At 41.0% G+C, this 26,647-nt stretch overlaps 1 protein-coding gene across 1 annotated transcript in view; it reads right to left on the bottom strand.

Moving 5' to 3' along the window:
* Positions 1-20,014: 20,014 nt before the first annotated feature.
* Positions 20,015-26,647, bottom strand: part of UGCG (UDP-glucose ceramide glucosyltransferase) — a 47,937-nt gene continuing 41,304 nt past the window's right edge. The window contains 4 exon segments of the mRNA XM_012641193.1: positions 20,015-22,554; positions 23,234-23,423; positions 23,931-24,017; positions 25,401-25,579. Of these exon segments, the coding sequence (XP_012496647.1) occupies positions 22,384-22,554; positions 23,234-23,423; positions 23,931-24,017; positions 25,401-25,579 (627 nt within the window). The 3' untranslated portion in view covers positions 20,015-22,383.

Below are 26,647 nucleotides of genomic sequence, written 5' to 3'. Positions count from 1 at the left end.
ATGAACCTACATACAGCTCAACAGCTAGACTCCCTGAGGCTAAAACGCAATCTGGTAATTGTGAGGTTACCCAGAGTGGATCCAGCACTGGGTGAGCCCCGCCCTTCCCTCAGCAGCAGAGGGAGCTGCCCTAGAGCGTCACCATCATTGGAATCCGGCTCCTGTCTCTCTTCTGCTGTCCACACCTCTACCTACGGAACGCCCTTTGCTCTCCACCCCAGCTTCCAGTGTCTGCTCACTCATAGCTTCGGCTCACGTCCTCTCACCGCCTGTTCTCTGTGTCTTCCAGCTTCCGCTCTTCTTACCAATTGTTCAGTGCCCAGTGTCTCAAGTGATCTCTAGGGTCCTTTATATTTAATAGCTCTGACAATCTAATTTGGTCATCCTGCCAGTCCCCAAATACCAAATCTGCTCTTCCCGGCTACTTGCCTGCCTTCCGATGTGATTGCCACATTGCTGCTATTCTAGAGAACACAGCAAAGACCATTGTCTGTAACTTATGATATTTAGAGAGAAATAAGGTCTCTCTCCTCATCAGAATGGGTTACGTCCTTGAACAGCTGATGGTCCCTGATAGACTCGGCTTGCTGCAAGGCGAAGGGTGCTGTGCTGAGAGGGAAGAAGGCTTGTCCTGCATTGCTCAGACTGTCATGGAGAGGGGGGAGGGCATGAGCAGACGAGTTCGCCCCCTTTTTTCTCCACACAGTCCTCCCTGAGAGAGGAAGAGTGACTCATTGGAACAGTGAGCCTGGCATATTCTCCTTCGGAGCAGCCTACTCCCAGCAAACTCAGATTCTCTGCTCCTTGGTGGAGTGAACTTACCAGAACGTGTTCTGACCCTGAGGGAGGGAGGACTACAGTTTTGACAATAAACACTAGGGAGTCTGGGGAGGTCAAGACATGGTCTCCTTTATCAGCTAGAAAGTTAGTATTTTGATCTTGATCTGTGTAACTCCCATGATTATATCTCAGTTGCTTTGGAAGTTGGCTCAGGAAAGAGGAGTGTGGTTCATTAGCACCACCTCACTTCCCAATACCCTGCCATCCCTGGGTCTGGATGCTCGAGAAAGCACCCCAAGTGAGCTTTCAGTTTGGAACAGGGTGATTTGCTTACAGCGTCCTGGAGCAGCCTGGGGAACAGAGGAAGACACCCTGCAGGGACATTAGCCTCTAGCAAGGGAGTCCAAGGCCTGTGACTCTATGTAGAAAGATGCTTTATTCTTCATTTTCCTCTGTGGCTGCCAATCATTTTTCTGGCGTTTGACTGAAAGAATTATCAAATTCAAACCTGTCCAGATGCCGGCATCGTCATTTTTGTGTCCTCTGATGGGAACATTCCTTGATTGGTTCTAAGATCTCTAAACCAGCAGAGCTCCTGGTTGTGCAGTTATGAGAATCAAAAATTATTCAAGTGGGTCATTACATGTCAAAGTGAAAGATGCTTCACCCATTCCCTACCTGTGGTTACTGGACCCTTATATTTGGGCTACAGAAGAAATTTAGAGCATATACTTCAGCCCAAACTTTCAAGGTTTTCTCCCAGTTCTTGCCATAACTGAGTCTTCAATCAATAAGCTCACCCATCTTTAAGGATGGCTGCTTCTGGGTGACCAGGACACATGGTGAGACAACTGGATCCCAGGAGCATTAGCCTATATATTCTCAAATTGTAAAATGAGTTTCTTGATCAGAGCCAGTGGAGTGTATGATGCCTGGAAAAATCACGGAGGACAGGGAAGGTAAATTAAAACTCAGAAAAAGTGCCAGGCACTCACACCTGTAATCCTAGTACTTTGGGAGACCTAGGCAGGAGGATCACTTGAGGCCAGGAGTTCGAGACCAGTGTAGGCAACATAGTGAGACACTTGTCTCTACAAAAAATTTAAAAATTAGCCGGGCGTGGTGGCATGTGCCTGTAGTCCCAGCTACTTGGAAGGCTAAGGCAGGAGGCTCCCTTGAGGCTGGGAGTTGGAGGTTGCAGTGAGCTATGATCGCACCACTATATTCCAGCCTGAGCAACAGAGTCCCTGTCTCAAAAACAAAACAAAACAAAGAAGAGGATAAATAAATAAAACCCAGAAAAATGTCTCTTCCAGGGAGGACTATCCTCTGTGATGGAAGGAGTCCAGGATAAACAACCTGCCACTATGTAGCTGATGGCTCGCCTGCTTCAAGGCATCATATCAGGGTTTTGGCTTTGGTCTTACTGCTAGGAGAGCGAGTGTCCAGTCATGGCAATAGTCAGGTCAGCCTTGATGACGTTCATATCCTTGAGTTGTGCAAAACCTTTACTCTTGCCACTGTGACTTCTGCCTTGGGGACTTTGGATAAACATTCCCATGGGAGACAGATAGTCTCACACTTTCATTTCAGATTCTTCAACAAACTTCTTTCCCAAACCTTTCTGTCACCAATCCATGTCCTTTGTTCCAACTCCTTGAACATCTGGCCAAATGATTAGCCATTTCCTGTGAATCTACATCGCACATTTCCCACGCATCTGCACTGTAGATCCACACCTGAGACCATCTTACTTGATAGGTAAAGCGGACTGTACAATATGCTACACTGCCTGTTGGGAGGATTTCCCTTTCCACTGTCTTTTGGGGCCCATCCTTAAGGGAGCCTAAAATGCTTAGCATTCTGCTTCCTTCTGGTACCAGCACATCATGCAGAGGCATCTACATCAGGCCAACAAATGAGACCATGTCAACGATGTCAACGATGAGGAGGTAGTGTGACCAAGTAGCACTCTGAGACTCTGAGCCACCTGCCTGTAACTTACTTATTACTTCAGTGCCTTTTGATGGAGTGCTGCTAGTATGCTTGACTTGAGTTTGAGCCATTCTCCCAAAAGACACAATCGCAAATGCCGTAAACCCAAACCTTGAAATCCTGGAAGATCAAAATCCTAAAAATATAATTCTGGAAAAAACAATAAAGATTTCTTTTAAAGGCATTTATTTACATTTTTATTAAAAGGAGATTTACTTGAGAAACATGTAAAAACACGACAGAACACTTCACAGGCCACTTTACACGCAAAATAAGCAATCATACATATTTTTGCAAGCATAAACATGTATGCTAATGACAGTCACATGGGTATAACCGTTACGAGCTGACAAACAGTATTCATAAAGAAACAGGTGAAATAGGGAAATGTGTAAGCGCCTACCACCATGGGTGGTAACTGTGCACATCCAGCTTTATTTTTACTATGGTTATGTGAGGAAGTTTCAACATTTTTATGTAGGGGCACAATGCTTAGACCCAAAGTCAATGTTGTGATAATGCACTTTTGTGGAGTCAAATTTGCAAAAAAAATGCATGAAATGAATTAGAACCCTCTAAAAGTCTTTACACGATTTATACCTGAACTATTGGAAATGATGCAAAGGTGAAATACATAGCACAGCGAATTGTGAAAACTAATGCTGACTATTTAAAACAGTGGGTGAAAACCTGAAAAAAGAAAAAAGCAAAGAAAAAAACATCCCAACTCCACCAAAGCTAAAAAGAAAATTTGACACATAAAAAAGTGTATTACAGAGCTATATTATATAGGCAATTGCACAGGGGAAGACCATAAGAGCTGGCTGACTTCCACCATTAATTTTATTTTGAAGTCTTGCCTCGCGATGAATAGCTGCTTTTTCTCTTATGGGGCACGGCTCTCCCCGGAGAGTACGTTCACATTCATTTTCTTCTTAGCACTTCTCTTTTTGAAATTATTCTATGATTTGATAAACAATAATATGAGCATTCCTTATTAAATTTTCCCATCTTCTATGCCATGCTTCTAAGTTGTTTTAGGTACTCAGAAATCCATTCTGCATGCACTTGTATATAGGTCACAAACTTGGCAGAAACAATACTGGTGATTAATAGCAACGCTGTTGCATAAGTATATTCTTATCCTACTGTGCACATAATTATTTTCAGGCCGGGTGTGGTAGCTCACACCTATTTTCGAGCCAGTCAGTAACTTCACTGCCTTCTTCAGGCATATGTGGCTTTTATTTATTAAAATCTCCTGGAATTTCATCACCTGGAAGGAATGTCACTGCAGACAAATGATGCATTTTTCAACTGGTTTTTGCTGTTGCTGTATTGTGTGGCTCTTCCACTCTTCTGAATTTTCCATCGAATGCAAATAAAGACACTAACAAGGTAATCGTTCTACCTGACATGATGCAACTATGCTATGTGCAACCGAAAACATACTAATCTCTTCCCTGGAATTCAGCTTTCAGGATTTCAACATTCAGAGGTTTAATCTTTTGGAATTGTGATTTTGGGGATTTTAGACACTAGGGACTTTAGACTTTAGGGATTTTTTTGATCTTCTAGGATTTCAACATTTGGGATTATGGTGTTTGGGATTGTGTCTTTCAGGACTGCTACCAGCTTGACTTTATGGCTTGGTGGACAGAAAACATCCAGTTCATAGTGGACAGCCCATATCGCATGGATTCTTCGTGTTCATTGACAGGAATTCAATCTCTAGCTACAGATAGCAAGCCAAGACTGCTTCTCAGAAGGAGAATAGTTACTTGCCAAAGAGTACATGGCTTTTCTCCAAAACCCCGTGGGACTCAGTTTAGATTCCCCTGTTGAGGCTTGCCACAGGCGCAGCATCCTGTGTCTGCTCAGACACATCAAACACCAGCGGACCTGCAGGGGTCCTAAGTGCCAAGTGTTAAAGACAGCTGTGGAATTTTTTCTTTCTTTGGGTCCTACTCAATTTTGGAAGGTTTTGAGGTGACTCAGTAAAACTGTCAAGACAGCATGTTTAGGGTGTGGTGGCTCACACCTGTAATCCTAGCACTCTGGGAGGCTGACGTGGGAGGATTGCTTGAGTTCAGGAGTTCAAGACAAGCCTGAGCAAGAGCGAGACCCTGTCTCTACTAAAAAATAGAAAAATAAGCCAGGCGTGGCGCACGCTTGTAGTTGCAGCTACTGGGGAGGCTGAGGCAGGAGGATCGCTTGAGCCCAGCAGTTTGAGGTTCCAGTGAGCTATGATGACACCACTGCAATCTACCTGGGGCAACAGAGACTGTCTCAAAAAAAAGAAACAAACAAAAAATCCCCAGCATGTTTAAATGTATATATTGCCTCCAAAATCCAAAAAAGTCTGTCAAACAATGTGCTTCTTTCTTAATGACAGAAGCTGCAGCATGTACCTACTTCTTCCTTTGAAAGTGATAATTCAGTCCCTGGACTTTATCAGAGATTTATACTTTAATGAGGTGGTAGCCTTTGATGTGTTCATGGGACACATCTCTCACTTAAGGCACATATACGTCTTATCTGAGGCATAAAACACCTGCTACATCTGGCCTCCAAGTCCTTGATGCCATCGAGAAGCCAGCATCATGTCTGTGGAATAGGGAGAAAGTCAAGCATGGATTAAATGTGGCACAGAGGCAGAGTTGGTATAATCCCCGTGCAAGATAGTGAAGGTGTCTGTATGGTTCTGTCTGCCAGGTGAAAGCAAATTGCAACTAATGCTTTCTCATAATTTGAATAGACAAACAGTCACCACAACAGTGGCTGCATACCAGATGTCAGGAACTGCACTGATTGGTCCAGTAAAGAGATCACATTTGGAGTAGGAGATACAATTTGAGTCACTACCTAATTAACCTTATAATAATCCCCTACATTTCTTTGAGATCTGACAGCTACACAGGCAAGACAGGTATGTTAAAAGGTGATATAAGAGGAACCATATGCCTTGCAACTTTCAACTCTCTGTAAGTGTAAAATGCATACCATATTTTGAAGACTTTGTATAAAAATAAGCACATTAATAAGTTTTATATTGACTACACGTTGAAATGATACTATTTTGGATACATTGGGTGAGAAGAATATACTATTAAAATTAATTTTAGCTGTTTCTTTTTACAGTTTAAAAAGTGGCTACTAGGCCAGGTGCGGTGGCTCACGCCTGTAATCCTAGCTCTCTGGGAGGCCGAGGCGGGCGGATTGTTTGAGCTCAGGAGTTCGAGACCAGCCTGAGCAAGAGCGAGACCCTGTCTCTACTAAAAATAGAAAGAAATTAATTGGACAACTAAAAATATATAGAAAAAAAAACTAGCCGGGCATGGTGGCACATGCCTGTAGTCCCAGCTACTCGGGAGGCTGAGGCAGGAGGATTGCTTGGGCCCAGGAGTTTGAGGTTGCTGTGAGCTAGGCTGACGCCATGGCACTCTAGCCAGGGCAACACAGTGAGACTCTGTCTCAAAAAAAAATAAATAAATAAAGTGGCTACTAGAAAATTTAAAATTAGATGTGTGGCTCACATTATATTTCTATCGGACAGTGCTGCTCCAAAGGCTTAATTTGCTTTTCTTACATAATAGCCCTCATGACGGGGATTAGGAAGTCACTTTGGAAATTATGTCAGTTGCTGAATTTATTTATCCCAACTATACACTCAACCATAAGATGGGTTTGGGGTCTCATAGGGCCCGATGTGAGGCTGATTAGAATTAAGGCATTTATAATCTTATGATAAGGCTGCCATGGACCGGTAGTCCACAGTGGCATTCGAATCTCCCATTATTTCAAAGCCAAAGGTTTACATATTTTCTTTTCCTAAGGATACGTTGACTCCTATTAATAGCTGTCTATTTGGAGAAGGTGAGGAATGAGAGGCCAAGTATATCCCTATCATGTAATCACAGAGTCTGCTTTGGACAGGAAGCACTTTTCCTTCATTTAAGGGGCTCCAAGTCTCTGAAATGAATCAGACCTGAGAGTTTGGTGAGGGGGCAGGATTCTATGGCGGTGGCTCAAGAAAGGCCTCTTTTCACTGGACTTGGAGTTTTTGGTTCTATATATCAAATAAAACCTTGCGGTGAGCTGCCCATCTGTTTCAATTCTGAATCTTCTGCTCAGGTAACTAGATACCACCAAAGAGTCAGACCATTCAGATGACCTCTTATGTACCTTTGCCAGTGATGACGATTATGGATTTCAAGTATCCTAGGTGAGGTACTGATGCTTGGCCTTGCTTGCCTGCCCTACCACCCATTCCATCACCCTTACTGGGATTAGCGGGCCTGTTTCATGCAGTTCCTCCCATGTGCATCCTTGACCTACAAGTGCTTCACGAAGATTCTGGCTCTCCTCGCACCAATGTATTTCCCGATGATTTAGTGATGTGAGTATGTTGCTAGTCTTTATTGGGCGGGGGCATAGTTTTGAGGCAGGTGAATCACATAGGATGAATCCACTCTCTAATCCCCATCTTCCTAAGTCTTTGCATTCCTTCCTCTATATCATACCCAGAAATTTCTGGCCTCTTGGCTTCCTTCGGTGTGGTCCATCTTTGAGTCACGGTTTCCAGTTAAGCCAACTGAGGAAAAACAATTAGAATCACTCCCAGCTGCTGGAGATTGTGTTTTCATCCAAATCTCCGGAAAGAATACCATTATTAAAACATTTAGCCTCATCTTTATTTATGTCCTGCTTTCCTTAGTCAAGCCCTTTTTCTCACACACGTTCTCCGGGGTTTTGCTGATAAAAATGAGCCAAGACTTAACATTCTTTTGGTGTCTTTAGCCTTATTTCTGGTTCTGGATCCCTGAAGGCATGCTGAGATATAATTCCGGCTTTCCTCTGAAGGCAATCGGAGATGGCAAGGGTATAGGGTATGACGAGAACTGGCTTCTTCCTCTTGCGAAGTAACTCCCTCTAGCAACATCGTCGTGGGCTCCCTGACACGAGAGGAGAAGGAGGAGGAGGAGCTGCAATTGTTGGCAAGAGAGGCTCTGTGGGATTTGGGATAGTCTGAGTCACATGAATTCCCCTAAATCAATTCTTCGGGACTTACTTCTTTCTGATCCATGCTATAACTTTTGCAATAGACCTGATGAGGCTGTGAACTCAATGAAAGTTTTAATTCGACATAAGACGGGCTCAGAATTCGAGCATTAGGGAGCAGTGGGGAATGCCAAGCTGGTCATCAAATCCAAGAGCAAGTAGGAGACTGGAACAGAGATAAAGTCAGTAGGACCCAGAGCCAGTCACATACAGGAACAGATTGGAAAGTGACCTCCTGGAGGGGTCAAGTGCAGGCAGGAAGTCGGTTGCAGTGGGCTGTGATCCTGAAATGAATTTTTCTTAGGTGTCAGCCTCCTGGGACTTGGGACAGGCTTTGGGAAGTCAGAGCCTCATAAGGAAGGCTTAAGTGTTGGTATAAAACCAGGAAAATTCCACTTGTAGAAAGCGAGCCATTTTTAAGTGGTGCATTCTCATCTCAGCTGTGCAAAAGGAAAAAGGAAAGCTTTTGGCCACACTTAGATCGTGGGCGTGGGGAGAGATGGAATTTCCTCAGAAGGACTAGAGCCGCAATCTTCCTGCAGGTCTCTCTGTCTTTATGCTCATTCTCCTGAATCCATCCTCTACCCGGCAGCTGGAGAAATTTTCCTAACACACAAAACTTTCAGTGACTTCCTACTGCCTTCAGGATAAAGTCCAAATTCCTGTGCTGGACTTTGAAGGCTCTGCATGCCCTAGAGCTGCACAGGAGCTAAAATGCAGTCTGTAGTTAACGTTCCCTGTGGGTAGGAACAGAAAAAGGGGGAGGAGCTTGGAAGGAAGAGAAAACAGAGCAAGGGGGGCGGGGAGAGGGAGAGAGAAATACTACAGCCAGTAAGAAATCATTGACATAAGAGCAGATGAAGGATTTTCAGAGCAGCCCTGTCTGAGGACTGAGTTTAAGTTGTTTGCCGTGCGCTGTAGAATGGCATTGCAGCCCCCTCCCTCACAATTCATAAACCTTAACAAAGCTTGAAAGCACTTTTACCTCTCCATTTTCTTCTTCCATACCCCTGCTCCTAGGTTTTGAGATAACTTAGAATTTTAATCAAGATGGGATGGAACAGGGACCCCTCTTAGGGGACTTCTGGGTCCCTCAAGCATGAAAATAAAGAAAAACTTGAGCCCCTTCAGGAAAAGTTCTGGACACCTAGCTAGCCTGAAAATGTAAATGAAAGTAACAATGGTCTTCTGCAGAAACTTAACATTTTCTTTTTCTTTTTTAGAAATGGAGTGTTGGAGTGTCTGAGTGTTGCTCTGGCTCCCAGGCTAGAGTGCAGTGGCATCATCACAGCTCACTGCAATCTCAAATTCCTGGGCTCAAGTGATCCTCTGGCTTCAGCCTCCTGAGTAGCTGGGACTATAGCCACGTGCCACCACGCCCACCCGGGTAATTTTCTTTTTTTAAATTTTTTGTACAGATAGGGTCTTGCTAGCTTGCCCAGGCTGGTCTCGAACTCCTGGCCTCAAGTGATCCTCCTGCCTCGGCCTCCCAAACTGCTGGGATTATAGGCGTGAGCCAGAAGTTTAACATATGTTTTTCGGTTGTTTTTGAGAAACACCCACAAGATGGAAAATGCAGATAAAGGGGAGCTGAGGAATTGAACTGTTCTTTGTCCTAAATTTGCCCATGAGGGTCCTATCACATCCCTCTTAATGTTCTTTTCTGCTAATCCATGAATCTCTGAATCCACCTATCCCCCCACCCCTTTAGGATATCCTGCCTTTTGGGGCCAGGCCAATGTAAAACCTCAATATATTGATTTGCAATTTTGCCTGCCTGAAATATACCCCAGCCTTCAAAAACTCTGACTTGTAAGCCACAGAGGAGTTTGGGTTTTAGGCGTTAACTGTCGAAACTCTTCATGGCGCCCTGCAAATAAAGCCTCTCTCCTGCTGCAACTCCTGCTGGTTTCAGTGTCTGGCTTGACCATGCCAGGTGAGTGGACCCCAGTTTGGTTCAGCAACAAAGGTTATTAAATTTTCCCTTATAATAAGTCTCATTTGATTCAAAATTCTTATGACTCCATGTCATGTGAGCATCTATTTACATTATGACTATTACAAATTTCATTACTCACTATTGTTTTCTTGTATTCTTTGTCTTCCCCTGTTGCCGAGATATTTGACAAATTTATTTTTTTCAATTGACGAGTAATATTCGTACATATTCATGGATATCTTTGGAGCTAAGAAATTTCACCAGAACACTTCTTTGTGTGTGTCTTTATTAAACTCACCTGGGACTACGGAAGTCTTTTTAAAGAAGCAAGTTTTTTGATTTTCTTCTATCTTTTCCTTTCTTCTTCTGGAAATCCTATTATTAGACAATGAAGTGTTCACCTGCGTGGTCCTCTGTGTCTTGTATCTGTGCATTTCTCTTTGTATTTAGTATATTTTGTTTTGTTTTGATCTGGGTTACTGGGATCCCACCCAATACTAATTTGATTTTCAGAAGCAATCATTTTCTTTAATTTCTACATTGAATTTCTAAATTTAGAAATCATACGTTTTAGTTCATAATTTCATTTTCTATGTTCTAATTGTACCCCCTTAAAAATTCTCATTATGTTTTTCCCTCTCATTATGTGTTAGTTGAAGTTCATTTCTGTTTCTCCCATTAATTCTGCCTCTACGTTAGCCACATCTTCTGGTTGGTCGTGCAATTTGGTCTTTTTCCTGGAAATTACATGTTTCCTTTGTTCATACTCTTTTTTTGCCTGATAACTTGACTAGTCAGCTGTTGGAATCTCTCAAGCAGAGGCAGACTGACTGCCACTGGAATGTGGGCCAGCAGTAACTGGGACAGGAAGCCGTGACTTTTCTGTTGAGGTTTTTGGGGGGCAGGGTCTTTTTTATCAGCAAGAAAGCTGAACCTTCTTTCTAGTGCCACTGGCATCAGTGGAATTGATCTGTTTCTCCCAGAGATGGTCCCAGCAAGGGAGTAAGGCTGCCAACTTTGGGTCCTCATCCCTAAATGCCAAACAAGGAGCTCTTAGCTGTGTCTGGACTCTTCTTTTGGTGGTTGAGTTGTCCTAACTCGGAAGGACCGAGGATTGAAAGTGGTTGGTGAATACAGGTTGTCGTTTCCCAGAATTCCCCGAGGATGGGCAAGTCCACCACCACTGCCCTAACTCAGTGGGACTCTGGAGGCCAGAGAACGCTTTCTACCTCTACTCCTTCCATCTCCACTCTGCAGCTTAGGGGTCAAGGGGAAACTTCCCCTTCATCTTCTAAAGTTTTGCTGAAAAATCAACTCACAAAAGGCAGCTTAATTGGAGAAAAGGCACACAACGTTATTTAACGTGTGCAGGGAGAACCACACAGTGATTGCCCACCCCCTCGTGGGGTTCAAAAGCTTATATGCCACCGGGCAAAACAGGTTGTGGGAGCAGGGAGAAGAGGAATTCCGTTGAGGGGCAATAAAGGATTACTAGGGAGAATGAATGGATCAGAGAATGAATGGAACAGAGACTAATTTGTAAATAGTTCTCTTTGGCAGTGAAAGGGTCTGTCCAGGTGTGGTTACATTCTTGGTCTCACTGGGAGGGGAAGAAAAAACAATTGTTCTCCTTGACCAGTCTGGATCTTGGGCAAATAAAGGCCTGAGCTTTGGGTGAGGTGGTGGGGGCTTGGTGCGGGAAGGTCAGAGGGGCCTTAAGTCTTCTTCTTCCATCTCAGAGCCCCGACTGGGTTCAGTCTCATTAGATACAGCAATGCTACTCCTCTGTACACCTCCCTCCCCTTGGGCTAATCCACCAAAACAAAGTAAAAATTTTAAGTTCCAGTCACCCTAGTGACCATGTTTAAAATCTTAGTTTCTAAAAAAAAAAATATGTGGGAAAAAACCCTTCTGTTAACTTTTCCATGAGTTTTCCTCTGCCTTACTTTCCCTATCTGGTACCAGACCTCTTGTTGGCTGGGTTCTGAGTTCTGAGTTCCATATAGCCTGGCTTTTAGATTCCTGCATGTTGTGGTATCCACTGGTGAGTACACTTCTGCTGGGCCACTCCACCTAAAGATCAACAGAGTGACATCCGAGGGTCTGAGCCTCGACCCTCCAGCTTCAACCCCCACCTTCACTCCCCGATCCTCAACTTGTAGAAAATGCGTCCCCCTGCTGATAAACCTCTGCAGAGATGTTCCTCAAAGAGTGGAAGTGCCTGCATCTGATCCACAGAAAAGCTCGCAAAGGTGAAGAATCCCTGCCTTCATCTGCTCTTGACATTTAAAATGATTCTTTTTTCTCGTTTCGTTTTTTATTTTTTTTGAGACAAGGTCTCGCTCTATCCCCGAGGCTAGAGTGCAATGGCATCATCACAGCTCACTGCAACTCCTGGGCTCAAGCGATCCACCTGCCTTAGCCTGCCCAGTAGCTGGGACTGTAAGTGCACACCACCATGCCTGGCTAATTTTTTTTTCATTTTTCATAGAGGTGGGGTCTCACCATGTTGCCCAGGCTGGTCTTGAACTCTTGGTCTCAAGCGATCCTCCTGCTTTAGCCTGTCAAAGTGCTAGGATTATAGATGTGAGCCACTGTGCCCAGACTAAAATGATTCATATTCATGCTACAGTTTGACAACCTTCAAAGCCTTGTGGAAGAAAACTCTCAGATGACTAGTTCTAGAGAGACCTAAGCACCCCCGTGCTCACTGTGCTCTCAGTGCCCAGAGTCAGAGAACACCTGCGAAATTGTCTTTGAATTTTACTGAACTAGTTGTCCATTAAAGGAATAACACCTGAAGGCCAGTCTTAGTGGCTCATGTCTGTAATCCTAGCACTTTGGGAGGCCCAGGTGGGAGGATTGCTTGAGGCCAGGAGTTCAAGACCAGCTTCAGCAAGAGAGACCTGCCCCCCCATCCTGTCTACTAAAAATAGCAAAATTAGCTGGGTGTGGTGGCATGCACCTGTAGTTCCAGCTACTCGGGAGGCTGAGGGAGCAGGATCACTTGAGCCCAGGAGTTAGAGGTTGCAGTGAGCTATGATGACTGCACTCTGGCCCAGGCGACCAAGAGACCCTGCCTCGAAAAAAAAAACAAAACAAAAAAAACAGCTGGAAACATTCCAGCCGGGAATGTTGCCCATATCATGGGTGCTTATTCCAGCTAGTATGTACAATGTTTTGCTGTGAACACATTAGCCTTCATATTTCGTAGACTGTTCTTATAGAGAGTACAGGTCTATGCAGCTGCTTGCTAGGTTATACAGGTACGTCTATTGGCTCTAACATACTGGACGAAACTATGCTGGATACAACAGCACTATTTATAATAGTTCAGATAAATCAGATTGATTTTCTCCTCGAACACTAGAATATTTACTCTGAATGATCCAGGGCTGAGGGTCAGTTCCCTTTGAAAAAATCACACTACCTTCTCCATCAGACTGTGAACAATTCTTTTCCTCAAGCCTCGAAGGAGAAAGAGCTGCTTTGTCTACTGGGGAACGAAGCTTTAATTTTCACTTAGTGACCAGAGCCTAGTACTGGAGATCCATCTCATAGCAACACAAAACTTTTACTGGGAATGTAGCTTTCCATGTGCATTATCTCCTTTAATTCTCACATCAACTCTGAGAAGTAGATAACATTGGTGTCCACTGAGACACAGAGGGGTTGTACAGGAAGGAAATGGTGACGCTGGAAAGTGAACCCAAGTGTGGCTGCACAATCTGCAGTCCTCACCACTGTGCGATCAGCTGTAGGCATCGTATTAGTGATACAGCCATGCTTATCTTTATTTGTTCACTAATTCGTTCGATAGAAAGGACCTCGTGTCAGGTCCTAAGTTAGGTGCTTGGGACACAAAGTCAATTCAAATTACAGACCCTCCCTGCCCTTGACATTCCCAGTGTAATGATGAATGCAAACAACTAAAGGGGCAATTAAAATAATGAATGTGTTATGTGCTAGGGCAAAAGTGAAGGGTGAGGCAGTGGAGGCCCAGATGCTGCCACCTAACACGTGAGGGTAAGTCAAGAAAATCCTCATGGAGGACTTGGCATCGGAGTGGAGTCCCCAGGGCCGAGTGGGGGTTAGTTAGAGGAATAGGGGAACCCAGCTGAGGAAGCAACGTGCACAAAGGTCTGAGCAGGAAAGGCCGGACGTCAGGACACTGCAGAAAGTTGACTATGAGGAGAGTTGATATGAGTGGGTCAGGAAAAGTGGTGAGAGAGAGACAGGCAGGAGGGTTGGCTGGGGTGGGATGGCCTTGCCTGCAACTCTTCTCTCAGATCACAGAGGCCCAAGTTCAGTCGACACAGGGGCTGCAAACTTCCTGCTCAACAGCATAGATGACCAGAAAGAGAAAACATTGAAAAGAATTATAGTATACATACCTATGGTATACATGGCTAAAACTAACTTTTAAAAACATAGAAAGTATGAACTGATTATGATCAGTGAAATAAACTGAAAACATTATTTAAATGCCAGGCCCATAAAGTTTCATGCATAAATTCTTTCAAATTTCAAAGAACAGAGAATTAAGGTAAATAAATTTTTTCTACAGCATAGGAAAAAAAAATAGCCCAACTGACTTTGCACAGTTAGCATATCCTAACTCTAAAGACTAGAAAATATATTATAAAATAGTAGCAAATAAAATTCAGTAATGTATTGAAAAAAACTCGACCCAAAGACCAAGTAAGCATTTATTTCAGAAATGCAAATATATACAGATTCTGAAAATACTGTTACATCAAAGTTGAAATGGTTTTGTTTGAAAAGAGGGAGGGAAATCACATTTGGGAAGACTGATCTTTCATTTGAACAATTTTCATGGGCCATTTAGATGCACAAATGCTAATCAATATTACCATGCCTACCCCATCTTGCCTAGAGGAAACATTCTCCTAAATGCAAAGGTGTCAGAAAGTGAAGGGTTCAGTTTGGTAATCTAAATTGTTTCATAAGGTTAAAAGGAAAAGAGATGTGGAATAAGCAATAAGAAAACATTTAGACCCTCATTTAAATAAGATTAAGAAATGGAAGAATTTCTAGTGGCTAAAAATCCTACATACAAAACTACTCAATCTTACCAGTCATTAAAAAATCCATATATCTAACTAATGACCATATAATATTTTCATCTGTCAAATTCAGAGAGATGTATATAATAGAAATTCTTTTAAATTTTTTTTTATTTTTTGTAGAGATGTGGTCTCACTATGTTGCCCAGGCTGGTCTCGATCCTGGCCTCAAGCGATTCTCCCAACTTCCAAAGTGCTGGGATTGCAGACATGAGCCACTGTGCCTGGCCTAAAACAGCAATTCTAAGCTCTAATGAGGATGCCAAGTAATGAGCAATGCACATACCCTCTCTATGCAACGCACTGTAGCAATATGTGTCAGAATACTGGAAGGAAATAATATCTTAACAGTGGTATTTATTTTTCCTTTGCAAACATTTTTATCACTCCAAAAGAAATTCTGTTAGTAGTGTCTACTATTAGTAATCATTCCCTATTCCTCCCCTCCTCCAGCCCGTGGCAACCACTAACCTATTAATACTTCCTGTCTCTATGGGCTTGCATAGTCAAGACATTTCATAAAAATGGAATCATACACTATGTGGCCTTTTGTATCTGCCTTTTTCCACTTAGCATTAATATTTTCAAGGTTCATCTATGTCATCCAAATCAATACTTTATTCCTTTTTTTAGAGATAAATAATATTCCATTGTCTGGATATATCAAATTTTGTTTACCAGTTCATCAGTTGATGGGCATTTGGGTTGTTTCTACCTTTTGGCTGGTCTGAATAATGCTGCTATTATAATTTACGTACAAGTTTTTATGTGGATGTATGTTTTTTGTTTCCAATTCTCTTTAGTATATACCTAGGAGTGCTTTTATTCATTTTTTACAATTCAGGTTTACAGTAAATATGTACTATGTTTTATGATCCAAAAAACAATGTGTAGCCTTAAAAAATAAAACACAACAAGATTCAATGGGCTTAAAGGATGCTGGTGAGATAAACTTAACATGGTCACTTCTTGATTTCTTCCAATAACTGTTGACTTCTCAAAGTAAAAAGACAGAACTAGAAGATTCCAGAAGAGGGAAACAATATTTTAGTATTTTTACTCATGTGCAGAGAAATCCTTTTGTTAAGCAGAGGGCAGGGGCAGGTGGTAGGGGGATGAAATAGCAAATGCCTTGCTAACACGATGAGGTGAGAAGGTATTAAAGAACATTTGAGCCAGAATTAATGTTTCTCTTGGACTATCAGTAACAGACATTTCCCAACTGACTATTATGGGAATGCACGGCGTGCAGGGAGGGCTGCAAAGAGAAAAGGGCGCAAAAATGACTACTGAGACATGCAAAGTCCCGGCCCTTGAAAAGCTGGAAATAATTTGCAGACGCTGAAGCCAAATGTCTGACAAAATGAAAGGGACAAAATGTGAGCACACACAACTACGGAGAGGTCCCGAATTGAGTGTGAGCTGAGGTTCAAAGGACGAGAATACCCCAATAGGAAGGGAAAGGAAGATGGATGGAGGGAGAGGAACTTTAGGGCAGGGAGACAGCATGGGCGCAAGGAGGCTCTGGTTCCACGTGGAGAGCAGAGTGGTCTGGGGAGACTGAGGCACTGGGTTGGAGGTGAACAGCTGAGGCTGGACACAATGACACGAAGTGAGAGTAGCAAGGGAAGGACCACCTTCTACTGGGCTTTGGATAATGCCGAGGAACACGGAGTCCAGAAAAGAAGCCGAAGTCGAGGGTAAGCTCTAGGCCAACGTAGAGACAAAACAGGAGGTAAAACAAGCAATGTAAGCAAAAATAAGCAAATAAGAACAAAATAAGCCAGGCGCAGCAGCTCACGCCTGTAATCCCAGCACTTTGGGAGGCCGAGGTGGGAGGATGGCTTGAGCCCAGGATTTTGAGGTCACAGTGAACTATGATGACACCACTGCACTCCAGCCTTGGTGACAGAGCGAGACTCTGTCCCTAAAAAAAAGGGAAAAAGGAGAAAGAAAGGAAGGAAGGAAGGAAGGAAGGAAGGAAGAAAGAAAGAAGAAAGAAAGAAAGAAAGAAAGAAAGAAAAAGAAAGAAAGACAGTGAAAAGATGCAGACTATGGCGGCTGTGGGCGGGAAGTGGGGGAGCCCAGAGCTCCTCACCGGATGCAGATCACGTCGTAGGGAGATGGTCGGATAAAGTCAGGAGACTGGAAAACTGGGATGGACAGTTACCCTTCATCATCTCTTTCTGACTTGAATTCTTCAGAAATTTCTCACAAATCCAAGTCGACATTCTTTTTTTAGTCTAGTATTACTGGGACCCTGGGTGGGAAATGCAGCATTGTTGCAGCTTCCAAATATCTATGCCCACAGCTTCCATTTCTTCTTCACGTGCAGCCAAGGCCAAAGAATCTGACTTCTGCTCCTTGTGCTCTACTGAACTGGCTTCTTAGGAGCTGCCACTATTCAAACGTTTCTTTGGCGCCAGAGTCGTACAGGCGCTGTCAGCGTTAGGAGAAATTTCTGGCTCTGAAAATCCCACACTTTTCTCTCACTGAGGAAAATGTAACTTCATGTAAAACAAGTAAAATCATTCATGAAAGAAGCTGTATTACTCCGTACAGATACTTCACCTATCACCGTCTGAGACAGCTCCTGATGGACTGAGATCCAACACTGGTGACACCGCAGGGAGCCGGCTGCTCCAGAATTCACCAGCCTCTTCTCACTCTTCATGGTGTCAACGACCCCTCCCTTGACTTCTTCCTTCTTGAAATCTCTCTTTCTAGCGTCCCCATGGCATTCTTTTTACTATTTCTTTGAAAGGGAAAAGGAACTAGCCATCACCATGCTTTATATACCTCATTTATTCGTCTCTACCATCTCAGGAGGTGCTTCAACATGCCCCAGTCTATGTGGTAATAACGCTGGGCTCAGAAAGGCTAAGTAAGCTGCCTGAAGTCCCACAGCTACCAAAATGCCCATTTCAGATCCCGGGTTTGGCAGCCTCTTTTCCTAGATGTTTTTCTCCCATTGTACTTCTAACTAGGTCCCCAAGATTCTTAGTTCTCATGAGTTGACATTCTTTGATTATATTCACCGTCTTCAGCCCTCGCTGCTATTGAAACTATTCCCAAGTCCCCAGTTTGAACTCCACTCCTCTCCCCCTGCTCCGGGGCTGCACCACGGTCTGCTGGCCTTCTCCAGCATGCTCCTCTGGCCTGCCTGGTGTGGTCAGTCACGAGGGGAGATGAGCAAGTTCCAGGGCGGTGACTAGGGTCAGAAAACAAAGGTGGCATGACTGCAAGCAGCAGGGGAGGGTGGTGCAGGTACCTATGGAGGAATAAATGATATCTCTAACTTGTTTAAATTAGATAATTACATGTCCATGCCATTAGCATGCATGTCTTGATGACTAATAGTCTAAACAGCACAACCGCATGAAACGACTCCACAGACACCCACAGTCCCTGCTAATCTCCCCCCGAACTGGGGAGGGGCCACGTGAAGGGTTTAGCACATTTTGGTTCTTAGGCAACTGCTCAAGGATCTCTTAAAGATATGTCTTTTTATTTGTTTTTAGAAAATGCTAACATAGATTTTAAACTCTTTTGCAGACATCGATATTTTTAAAAATTATTCAATTAAATGCATATTCCTGCATCTCTGCCGGGATAGGTGTTCACTGTTTTGCAATGTTTGCTTTCTCTCTACACTATTACTCGGAATGAATAAATAATAACTCAAGCACTAGATTGTGGTAAGCTTCAGAAGGAAAGGTCTGAACTATTTTCATTCTCATGAACAGTCTTGTGATATGTACTAATCTCTATCAATAACGTGTGTAAAGCACTTACTTTAAACAAGCTTTATAGTAGTAACTTAGGTTCTTGTTCTGCAGGTTTGAATCTTGTTCTCTAATTCAATTTTTAAGAGTTAGAACAGATGGCTATTACAACTATCGATTTTTTTAAATTTCAAGGTTTAGGTAAGTTTTAAAGCTATTGTAGGCAGAACTTGAAACAAGGAGAAACATCTCACACTGAGACCTGATGTTATTCCCAGCTCTGCCACCAATGCCCTGGCTACCTTACCCTTGTGATCACAGCTCTCACCGTGGGTGTCTCAGCTTCTTCACTCTAAAAGGTTCGTCTGGCTCAACTTGGTGTGGATCATTTCTTAAACTGTAGGATTATAAGTATACAAAGTGGGAAGAATGAGCTTGTTTACTGGGTGGAGAGCCAGGAATGGAACCTCCGGCAGGCCCCAGCCAGATCCCTTTTAGATTGTCTGAGTCTGCTGTCTCCTGTAACAGAATACCGCAGACTCGGTGGCTTAAACAAGAGAAACTTATTTCTTACAGTTCTGGAGGCTGGAAGGTCTACGATCAAGGCACCAGCAGATTCAGTGACTAGTAAGGGCCCGCCTTCTGCTGTATCCCCACTTGGCAGAACCAGCCAGGGAGCTCTCTGGGGTTTATGAGGACACTAATCCCATCATGAGGGTACAACCCTCATGACCTAATCACCTCCCAAAAGGCCCACCTTGAAGTACATTCACATTGGGGATTAGGTTTCAACCTATGAATTCTGGGGGGACACATTCTGACTCTTTCTCCCCTGGGATTTGCTCTCCTGTTTGGCCTTTTCTCACAGGCTGGTGGGAAAACAGGCGTGGGGATGCCTCCAGCTTGGGAGAATCCTGGCCCCTGGACAGTGTGTGGGGTACGGCTTAGTCCATTTCCCATTCAGGCCTCAAGCAGCAATGCCATTCCATTCCTTTCCTTGCATTTACCTTTCCTAGTCATTGGAGTGGTGAGACCTAAATGGCTGAGTTCAGATCTCAAGCCCAGAGGAGAAGGGCCAAAGGGACCACTGGCTCTTTTCTAAATGTCATTAAGGGCCAGTGATTCTCACAGTAGAACCGCAAGCAGAGGTTAGGCCTTACCCAGAATGATTAAACAGAATCTCTGTGGGCAGGGCCCGCGCATATGTATCTTTTAAAAGTTCTCCAGGTGATTCTAACATGCAACCAACATAGAAAAACCCTACTTAAAGCCATAGGACTGCCTGTGGCTGAGGTAAAAGGAAGATTTCAAAATTAACACTTGATAAAAACTCTTCTAATAATTCTGATGTGAGTGGCAGAATATGTTAGATTATTTATAAAATATCAAAGGAAAGACAGTAAACAAAAAATACATTATTGCTAATGTTTTGATTGTATTCAAAGTTTTATTTTTTGAACAAAAAACTTAAGACAATGATTTTAAATAACAAAACATGGTATATTCTAGACACTTATTGGGGTTTTCTTTTTAAAAAGACAGTTTATTAAATTTGGACTTCTACAGTTCTGTTGTAATGCTTTCTTCAACATTTATATTATTTCTTACCATTTTATCATCACTCCAAACTTGATAAACAAAGAATCACTCTGTGTGCTTAAGTGAAGCTTCACTTTAAGGAAACACTCCACTACCACATTAAACACACGTACAGAACAGTCATTTTTTTATATTTACAAAACACAAGAAGTCTGTCCAGCCATTTTGGTTTTGTTGTTGCATTGCCCATACTGAGATCAGCAAAAAGCTAAGTAATAAACAAGGTTTTACTTCAGCAGTGCAAAGGATGGCATCAACCAAACTTCATTAAACAAACCAACAAATTATGAACAGGGTCAGCAAAATTCAACTCAAAGAATAGTAATTCAACAAAAATAAACACATAGTGGGTCACAACTAGACTGGTTTTTACTGTGCAACTTTCCTCAGGGAACAATACTATCCATTTCACATAAAGAAAGGAATATGCATCCAAGCCTTTGTTCATAAAAAATGCCCTTCAAACAATTCATCATAAGGCAAAAAAAAAAAAAAAAAGAATGAAGCATTTTGGCCCAGAGAAAAGCTTTAACTATAATGTGTATACACATTTATAGATATATTGCAATTTAAACCATGTATATAGTCATTAGACAATTGAATGAATTGGCTCAGTAAAGTGAAAAAGTGTTCATTTTCTATAAATATGTAGTTATTGCTAATATGCTACACAGTATGCTTTGACATGGAAACTGTAGTAACTTAGAATTTGAAGCTGCCATATTGCCAGTGTTAGCCCTGCAGCAGGCATTGGTACGACAACATGCCATCCAATCCTGAAGAAAAAGCAAAATACCACTACAGAAAAATGAAAGGCTTATGCACTGTCCCTTACATTTTTGCTTATTTTTTAAAAACAAAAACAAGTCCAGTTCACCACAAGTTAAGCACAACCTGACAAGCAAGTTTAGCGGCATGGTGGGGGAGAAAAGTGAAGTACGGCATGCATTTACAACTAGCGCTCATCTAGTCTACTTTGTCATACAAACTGGAATACAAAAATCCAATTTAAATAAGACTAGACTATAATAGTAAAAAAAAAAAACACACACACAGTAGACTTAGTTTGATACTGATTAATTTTAAGAGTAAAACTCATCCTGTCCCCTCTTAATACTCTACTGCAATTTATTTATTGATGGCTAGAATATTTACTTAAAAAAGATATTAAATACCTGTATCGTGAAATTACATTCTTATTAACAATATGACATACTGTGTAAGAAAATAGCTCATGTGTGAAATGTGTCTGAAATGCATTTTTCCTTACAACTATCAAAACATCCACTCACACTAAAACAAAACCACTCCCAACCCCCACCCCTGAAAAAAAGTTAAGGAAAGATGGGGTGGGTCGGGTAAGGAGCAGGGAAGGAGAAGACTTAGCTATACTAATTACAGCACAGTGATTAACAATGGTTCAAGACAGAACCAACAAGAGTTGGTCGAAAAGATGCCTTCAATACATGGCTACAATTAAAAACCAAACTTAGCCACTTTTGGTTCATTGCAGTGAGACCAAAAAAATATCGCTTACAGATTCATATAAATATTAGCCTCCAGCTCTTTTATTATTATTAGTTTTGAAAAGTTTTTCCGTTTGTTTCTGTAAGGCCTAGCTACCTTATTACAATTTATATTTGCTCTGCAACAACTATAAGAGGTAGGCATAAAGCATGAAAAAGTTTCTTAGTACCTCGCTGTGGGCTGTTCACTGCGTTAATACCGTTCACATTGGACATGAACAGTCATTACCTTCTGGTCTTTTCTAAACCCCCAAACAAAGCTGCTGCCATCCCACCCACAAATATTCTAAAAGAGTGTACTCACAAATAAGAAACTTTCTCTATTGAAGGATACTGTCATAGTGTTTGTTGCAGAGCATTCATATATATTTATATATATGCATTTATTCATTTATTTTAAAAAAATAAACAACAAAAAACAAACCCAGGTTCCTAGAACCAATTCTCTTGATTTTCTACTTCCACAAAATAAAGTGTATCATTTGGCCAAGACTACAGATGTGTTTTTTTTTTTTTCACAGACACAAGGGCCATGCAAAAATAAATTAAAGAACAGATACCAAAACATACATGTGATAAAACTACTGAAGGTAGATCTTTTAAAAGCATTTATATAAACATAATTTATAATACTTCTCTTTTTTCCTTTATATACAGTCACAAAGCTGTAGTTATACATCTAGGATTTCCTCTGCTGTACCCCCACAGCGCAATCTGTAGCGACCAGTTCTCCAGCTTATAGTAGGGTCCCATAATGCCGACAAAAAAATGTATATTGTCATGGATTCGCGGATGAACCAAGCGACAGCATAATCAAGTTTTGAAAAACACAGTGTGCCACCCTAGAAATTAAAAAAAAAATTTATTTACTCACTCTCAGACTGAAGACAGTTAAAAAAATGAAATTCTTGGATTTCACTTTTCTAAGTATACTACATAAAATCAAATCTGTTTCCTCAGGTAATTTAATTACCATGCTACATCATTTAAGAAAATGTTAATTATTAGTAGAAGCAACACGAAAATAATGACTATGCTAACATATTCTTAGTTCGAGTACTCACTGATATGCTGAACATTATGTTTTTGGAACCTTAATAAAAGTGTACGATCAACTGAAAGATGCAAATCAAGTTAAGTTTTGCGTCAACATTCTGCTAGAGAAAGTAAAGTTTATTTTTATCTTTTTAAGAATATGAAAGGGGGGAGTGAGGAGGGGAATTCGATTTTCTTTTTTATTTTTGAGACGGAGTCTTGCTCTGTCGCCCCGGGTAGGTTGCAGTGGCGTCATCATAGCTCACTACAGCCTCAAACTCCTGGGCTAAAGCCATCCTCCCGCCTCAGCCTTCCAGAGAGCTAGGATTACAGGCGTGAGCCATGAAAATAATGTTTAAACCTGATAGTAACCTTCAATGGGAAGCTGAATAAATGGCTCAGAGAGATTTTCTTCAGCCTTTTCTAAATTAAAACAGTTTTAGTTACGCCAAATGACTGCCAACCTTTTCGTGCCTATCTACATACCTGGACACCCCTGAGTTGAATGTAGTCAAATATAAACCACGCCAGGCAATGACACATGAAAAATACCATAATATCCCATCTGAATACATGATGGGCTGCCCATCCAATAATTAAACTGGCAACAAAGCATTCTGAAATTGGTTCACAAATTATTGTAGCAGGAAGCATGTTAATTCTCAATTTGGTCCACCTAAAAAAAAAAAAAATAAGGATTTTCCTTAAAATGACAGCCTGGTTACAAAACTAATCATTCCTTTCCCAAAGTAATCAACTTTTAACCTTGTGATATAGTCTCTTCTCTTTAAACATCTTTAAAAAATGAATCTCTTTTCTTTTTTTTTCTTTTCTATTTTTATTTAGTATAGCAAAGAAAAAAGTCTATAAATTCGTTTGTATGGCCTATACTCTGAGGAACATAGATCATAACATTTTATCAAAGTATAGAAAATTAGAAAATAGAGATCAGCATATTAAAAAAATTCAAAGTTTCAATATCTTTTTTTAATGCCTTCAGTCTAACACAGCAAAGAAAATACATTTAGACATTAAATTTACTTTAATATAGAAGTTAGACTATTTTCTGGAACTAAACTAAACTCTGACCTTTAGACCAATTTTTTTTAACCATATGAGACCATGTTTTAATAAAAATCCCCCCTCCCTTTTCTTTTAACGAACTATTAAAAAGTTGATTTACCTGATCATTCTGGATTGAAACTGAGAAATTGAATATGAGCCAGAGTTTTGCATTGCAACTTGGGTGGACATTGCAAACCTCCAACCTCTGAAAATTAAGACAATTATAAAATAAGCCATGATGACGAACACGTGTAAGCATGACTGGTTATGCATTCATTAATCACTATTAGGAGTGAGCCCAGTCCTCAGGATTAGCACACTACTTAGGGTATACTATACTTATGGATGTTTCAGCAATTACGCTGGCTCATGACAGCATTGTCTAAGAGCTGAAAGAAACTATAATCTCCTAACTTTACAGTTAAGAAACGTAAAATGCAGTCACTCTGAAATTACTAAATGGAGAGAGTTCTGTATTTAATAGTTTAGTCGCTGATGACTACTAACCAAAAAAACAACAAAAAAAAAATTGTGTGTGTGAATATTCAACAAGAAATATAAAAAAAAAAAAAAGTGGCATAATGTATGTCATGTATCTCACTAGGAAACCATGAACCATACAACAACCATCAGGAGAATTTTTTGTTTTGAGACGGAGTCTCGCTCTGTTGCTCTGCCTAGAATGCAGTGGCATCATCATAGCTCACTGCAACCTCACATTCCTGGCTCAAGTGATCCTCCTGCCTCAGCCTCCCAAGTATTTGAGACTACAGGTGCACGCCACCATGCTCAACTAAGTTTTCTATTTTTTGTAGAGACGGGGGTCTTGCTCTTGCTCAGGCTGGTCTCGAACTCCTGAGCTCAAGCAATCCTCCCGCCTCCCAGAGTGTGAGAATCACAGGCGTGAGCCACCGCGCCTGGCCCATCATGAGAATTTCTAAAACATACTTCAATTTTTAAAAGCACATTTTAAATGATCACACAAGGCAGTAATCCCCTTTAAAATCAAAGAAGTATTTTGTAATAAATGCTAAGTCAATCATACGAATCTTTAGGTAGCTTCTTAGCAAAGCATCAAATAATTTACTGAGAAATTTCAAAATTTGAAATGATATTCCTTAAATTTTCACCTACTGGCTTATGACTGCCAGTTTTATTTTTTAAAAAAATTTAAATTGATTAGAGGGCACAAGTGTTTTTTTGTTATATGGTTGAATTGCATAGTTAAGAAGTCCAGGCTTTTAATATTCCCATCACCTGAATTGCTGATAGTTTTAATTCTCCCATAACACATAGAAATTTACATCTATACTAATCAAAATTCACAATCACAGAGAAGCTTCCTTTAATCACTTTAAAACACATTAATTTGAAAAGTTTACAGGAATCAGAACATTTACTTACTTCATTAGTATATATCTATAATTATATAATTAGAATTATGAACCACTGTCTAAAATTATTATTCTATTCTGTACTCAGTAGCAAAAAATAAAATAAAAAAGCCCTAATCCATGGGTTGAACAAAAAGAATAAATCAACAGAAGTTAGGTAATAAAAATACTAAGGCTTAATTTAGTTTTCTTACCGGTCAGCTATAGCTTTGGCCATAAAGTAATCTTCAGCAATGTATTGAGCAAAAGCTATAAGTCCTCCTGCTTGATCCAACACATCCTTTCTCATTAGACAAGACATTCCTGTTACACATTTGAAACCAGTTACATTGGCAGAGATATAGTACCTCGGATGTGAAGTTCCAAAATATACCTGTCCCCAAAACACAAATGTATACAATTAGAATATTATGCTAAAAGTACGGTGCTTATAAATTTTTTCCTAATGATCTTTTAAAAATATAATTGAGTGAATATCCTGTTATTCTTACATATACTACCTGAATAAAAAGTGGTACACAATAGTGTTTACATATAGCAAACAGTAAAAATTTAAAGATTTAAGATTTATCCAAATAAAACTTAATTTGGATACAAAATAAGACACATAAAAATATCGCTCATTGACATATAAAATATAAACAAATATTTAATGTATCCTATTTTTAGGATGTTCATGTAAAAATATATACACATATCTACTTATTTTATTTGGATCAATATACCTATGCACATGTGTGTATACATGCATGACAACATACATACATACACACACCACATATCAAGTCCCTGGGTCACTGAGATCCTTCCCAATTTCCACAGTTTTTTCAATGTATTTTTCATAAATAAGAGGGATATTAAAATTCTATCTCCCATCTCATACTGCCCTTTCCCCAGATATACTCTGAAGTCATGAGATATACAATCGATAAATCAATGGTAAAAAAGATTGTCATCGCTCCAATTATTAGACGTAAAACTGTATTTATTACTTATACTTCAGATATGCTGCCCTTTCTAGTAAGCTTAGAATAAATAGTAGTGATCTTTCTCAATGGCAGGGGTTGCACACAGTCCAGAACAAGAGAATTTTAAGGGGTGATTATGATTCTTGCTACCTACCCCAAGCCCTGGTGTTTGTGGGACTGAATGGAACCTAACTTCTAAGACCAGAAGCACACATCTTAATTCCTCATGCCATTATTAAGTAAGATTTTAGAAATGAGGTGGGACTAGGGACTGAATTGAAGGCTCCTAGGATTTCTTTAAAGACTACGATTACTCTGGCCTATCTCCATTCACTCTAAGTATGGCAGAGTGACTTCTAGGGATTAAACCTACACTAAGGGAATGGGTGTATTCTGGAAGATGTTTATCATTGACATATATACCAACTTGGATATTTCTAAGACAAAAATACAATACGGTATATAAGAATATA

This window comes from Propithecus coquereli, unplaced genomic scaffold (assembly GCF_000956105.1).
Source record: "Propithecus coquereli isolate 6110/MARCELLA unplaced genomic scaffold, Pcoq_1.0 Scaffold163, whole genome shotgun sequence".
In the NCBI taxonomy this organism is placed as follows: Eukaryota; Metazoa; Chordata; class Mammalia; order Primates; family Indriidae; genus Propithecus; species Propithecus coquereli.
The sequence above is the reverse complement of the archived record's forward strand: the minus strand, read 5'-3'. Positions and strand labels throughout refer to the sequence as shown.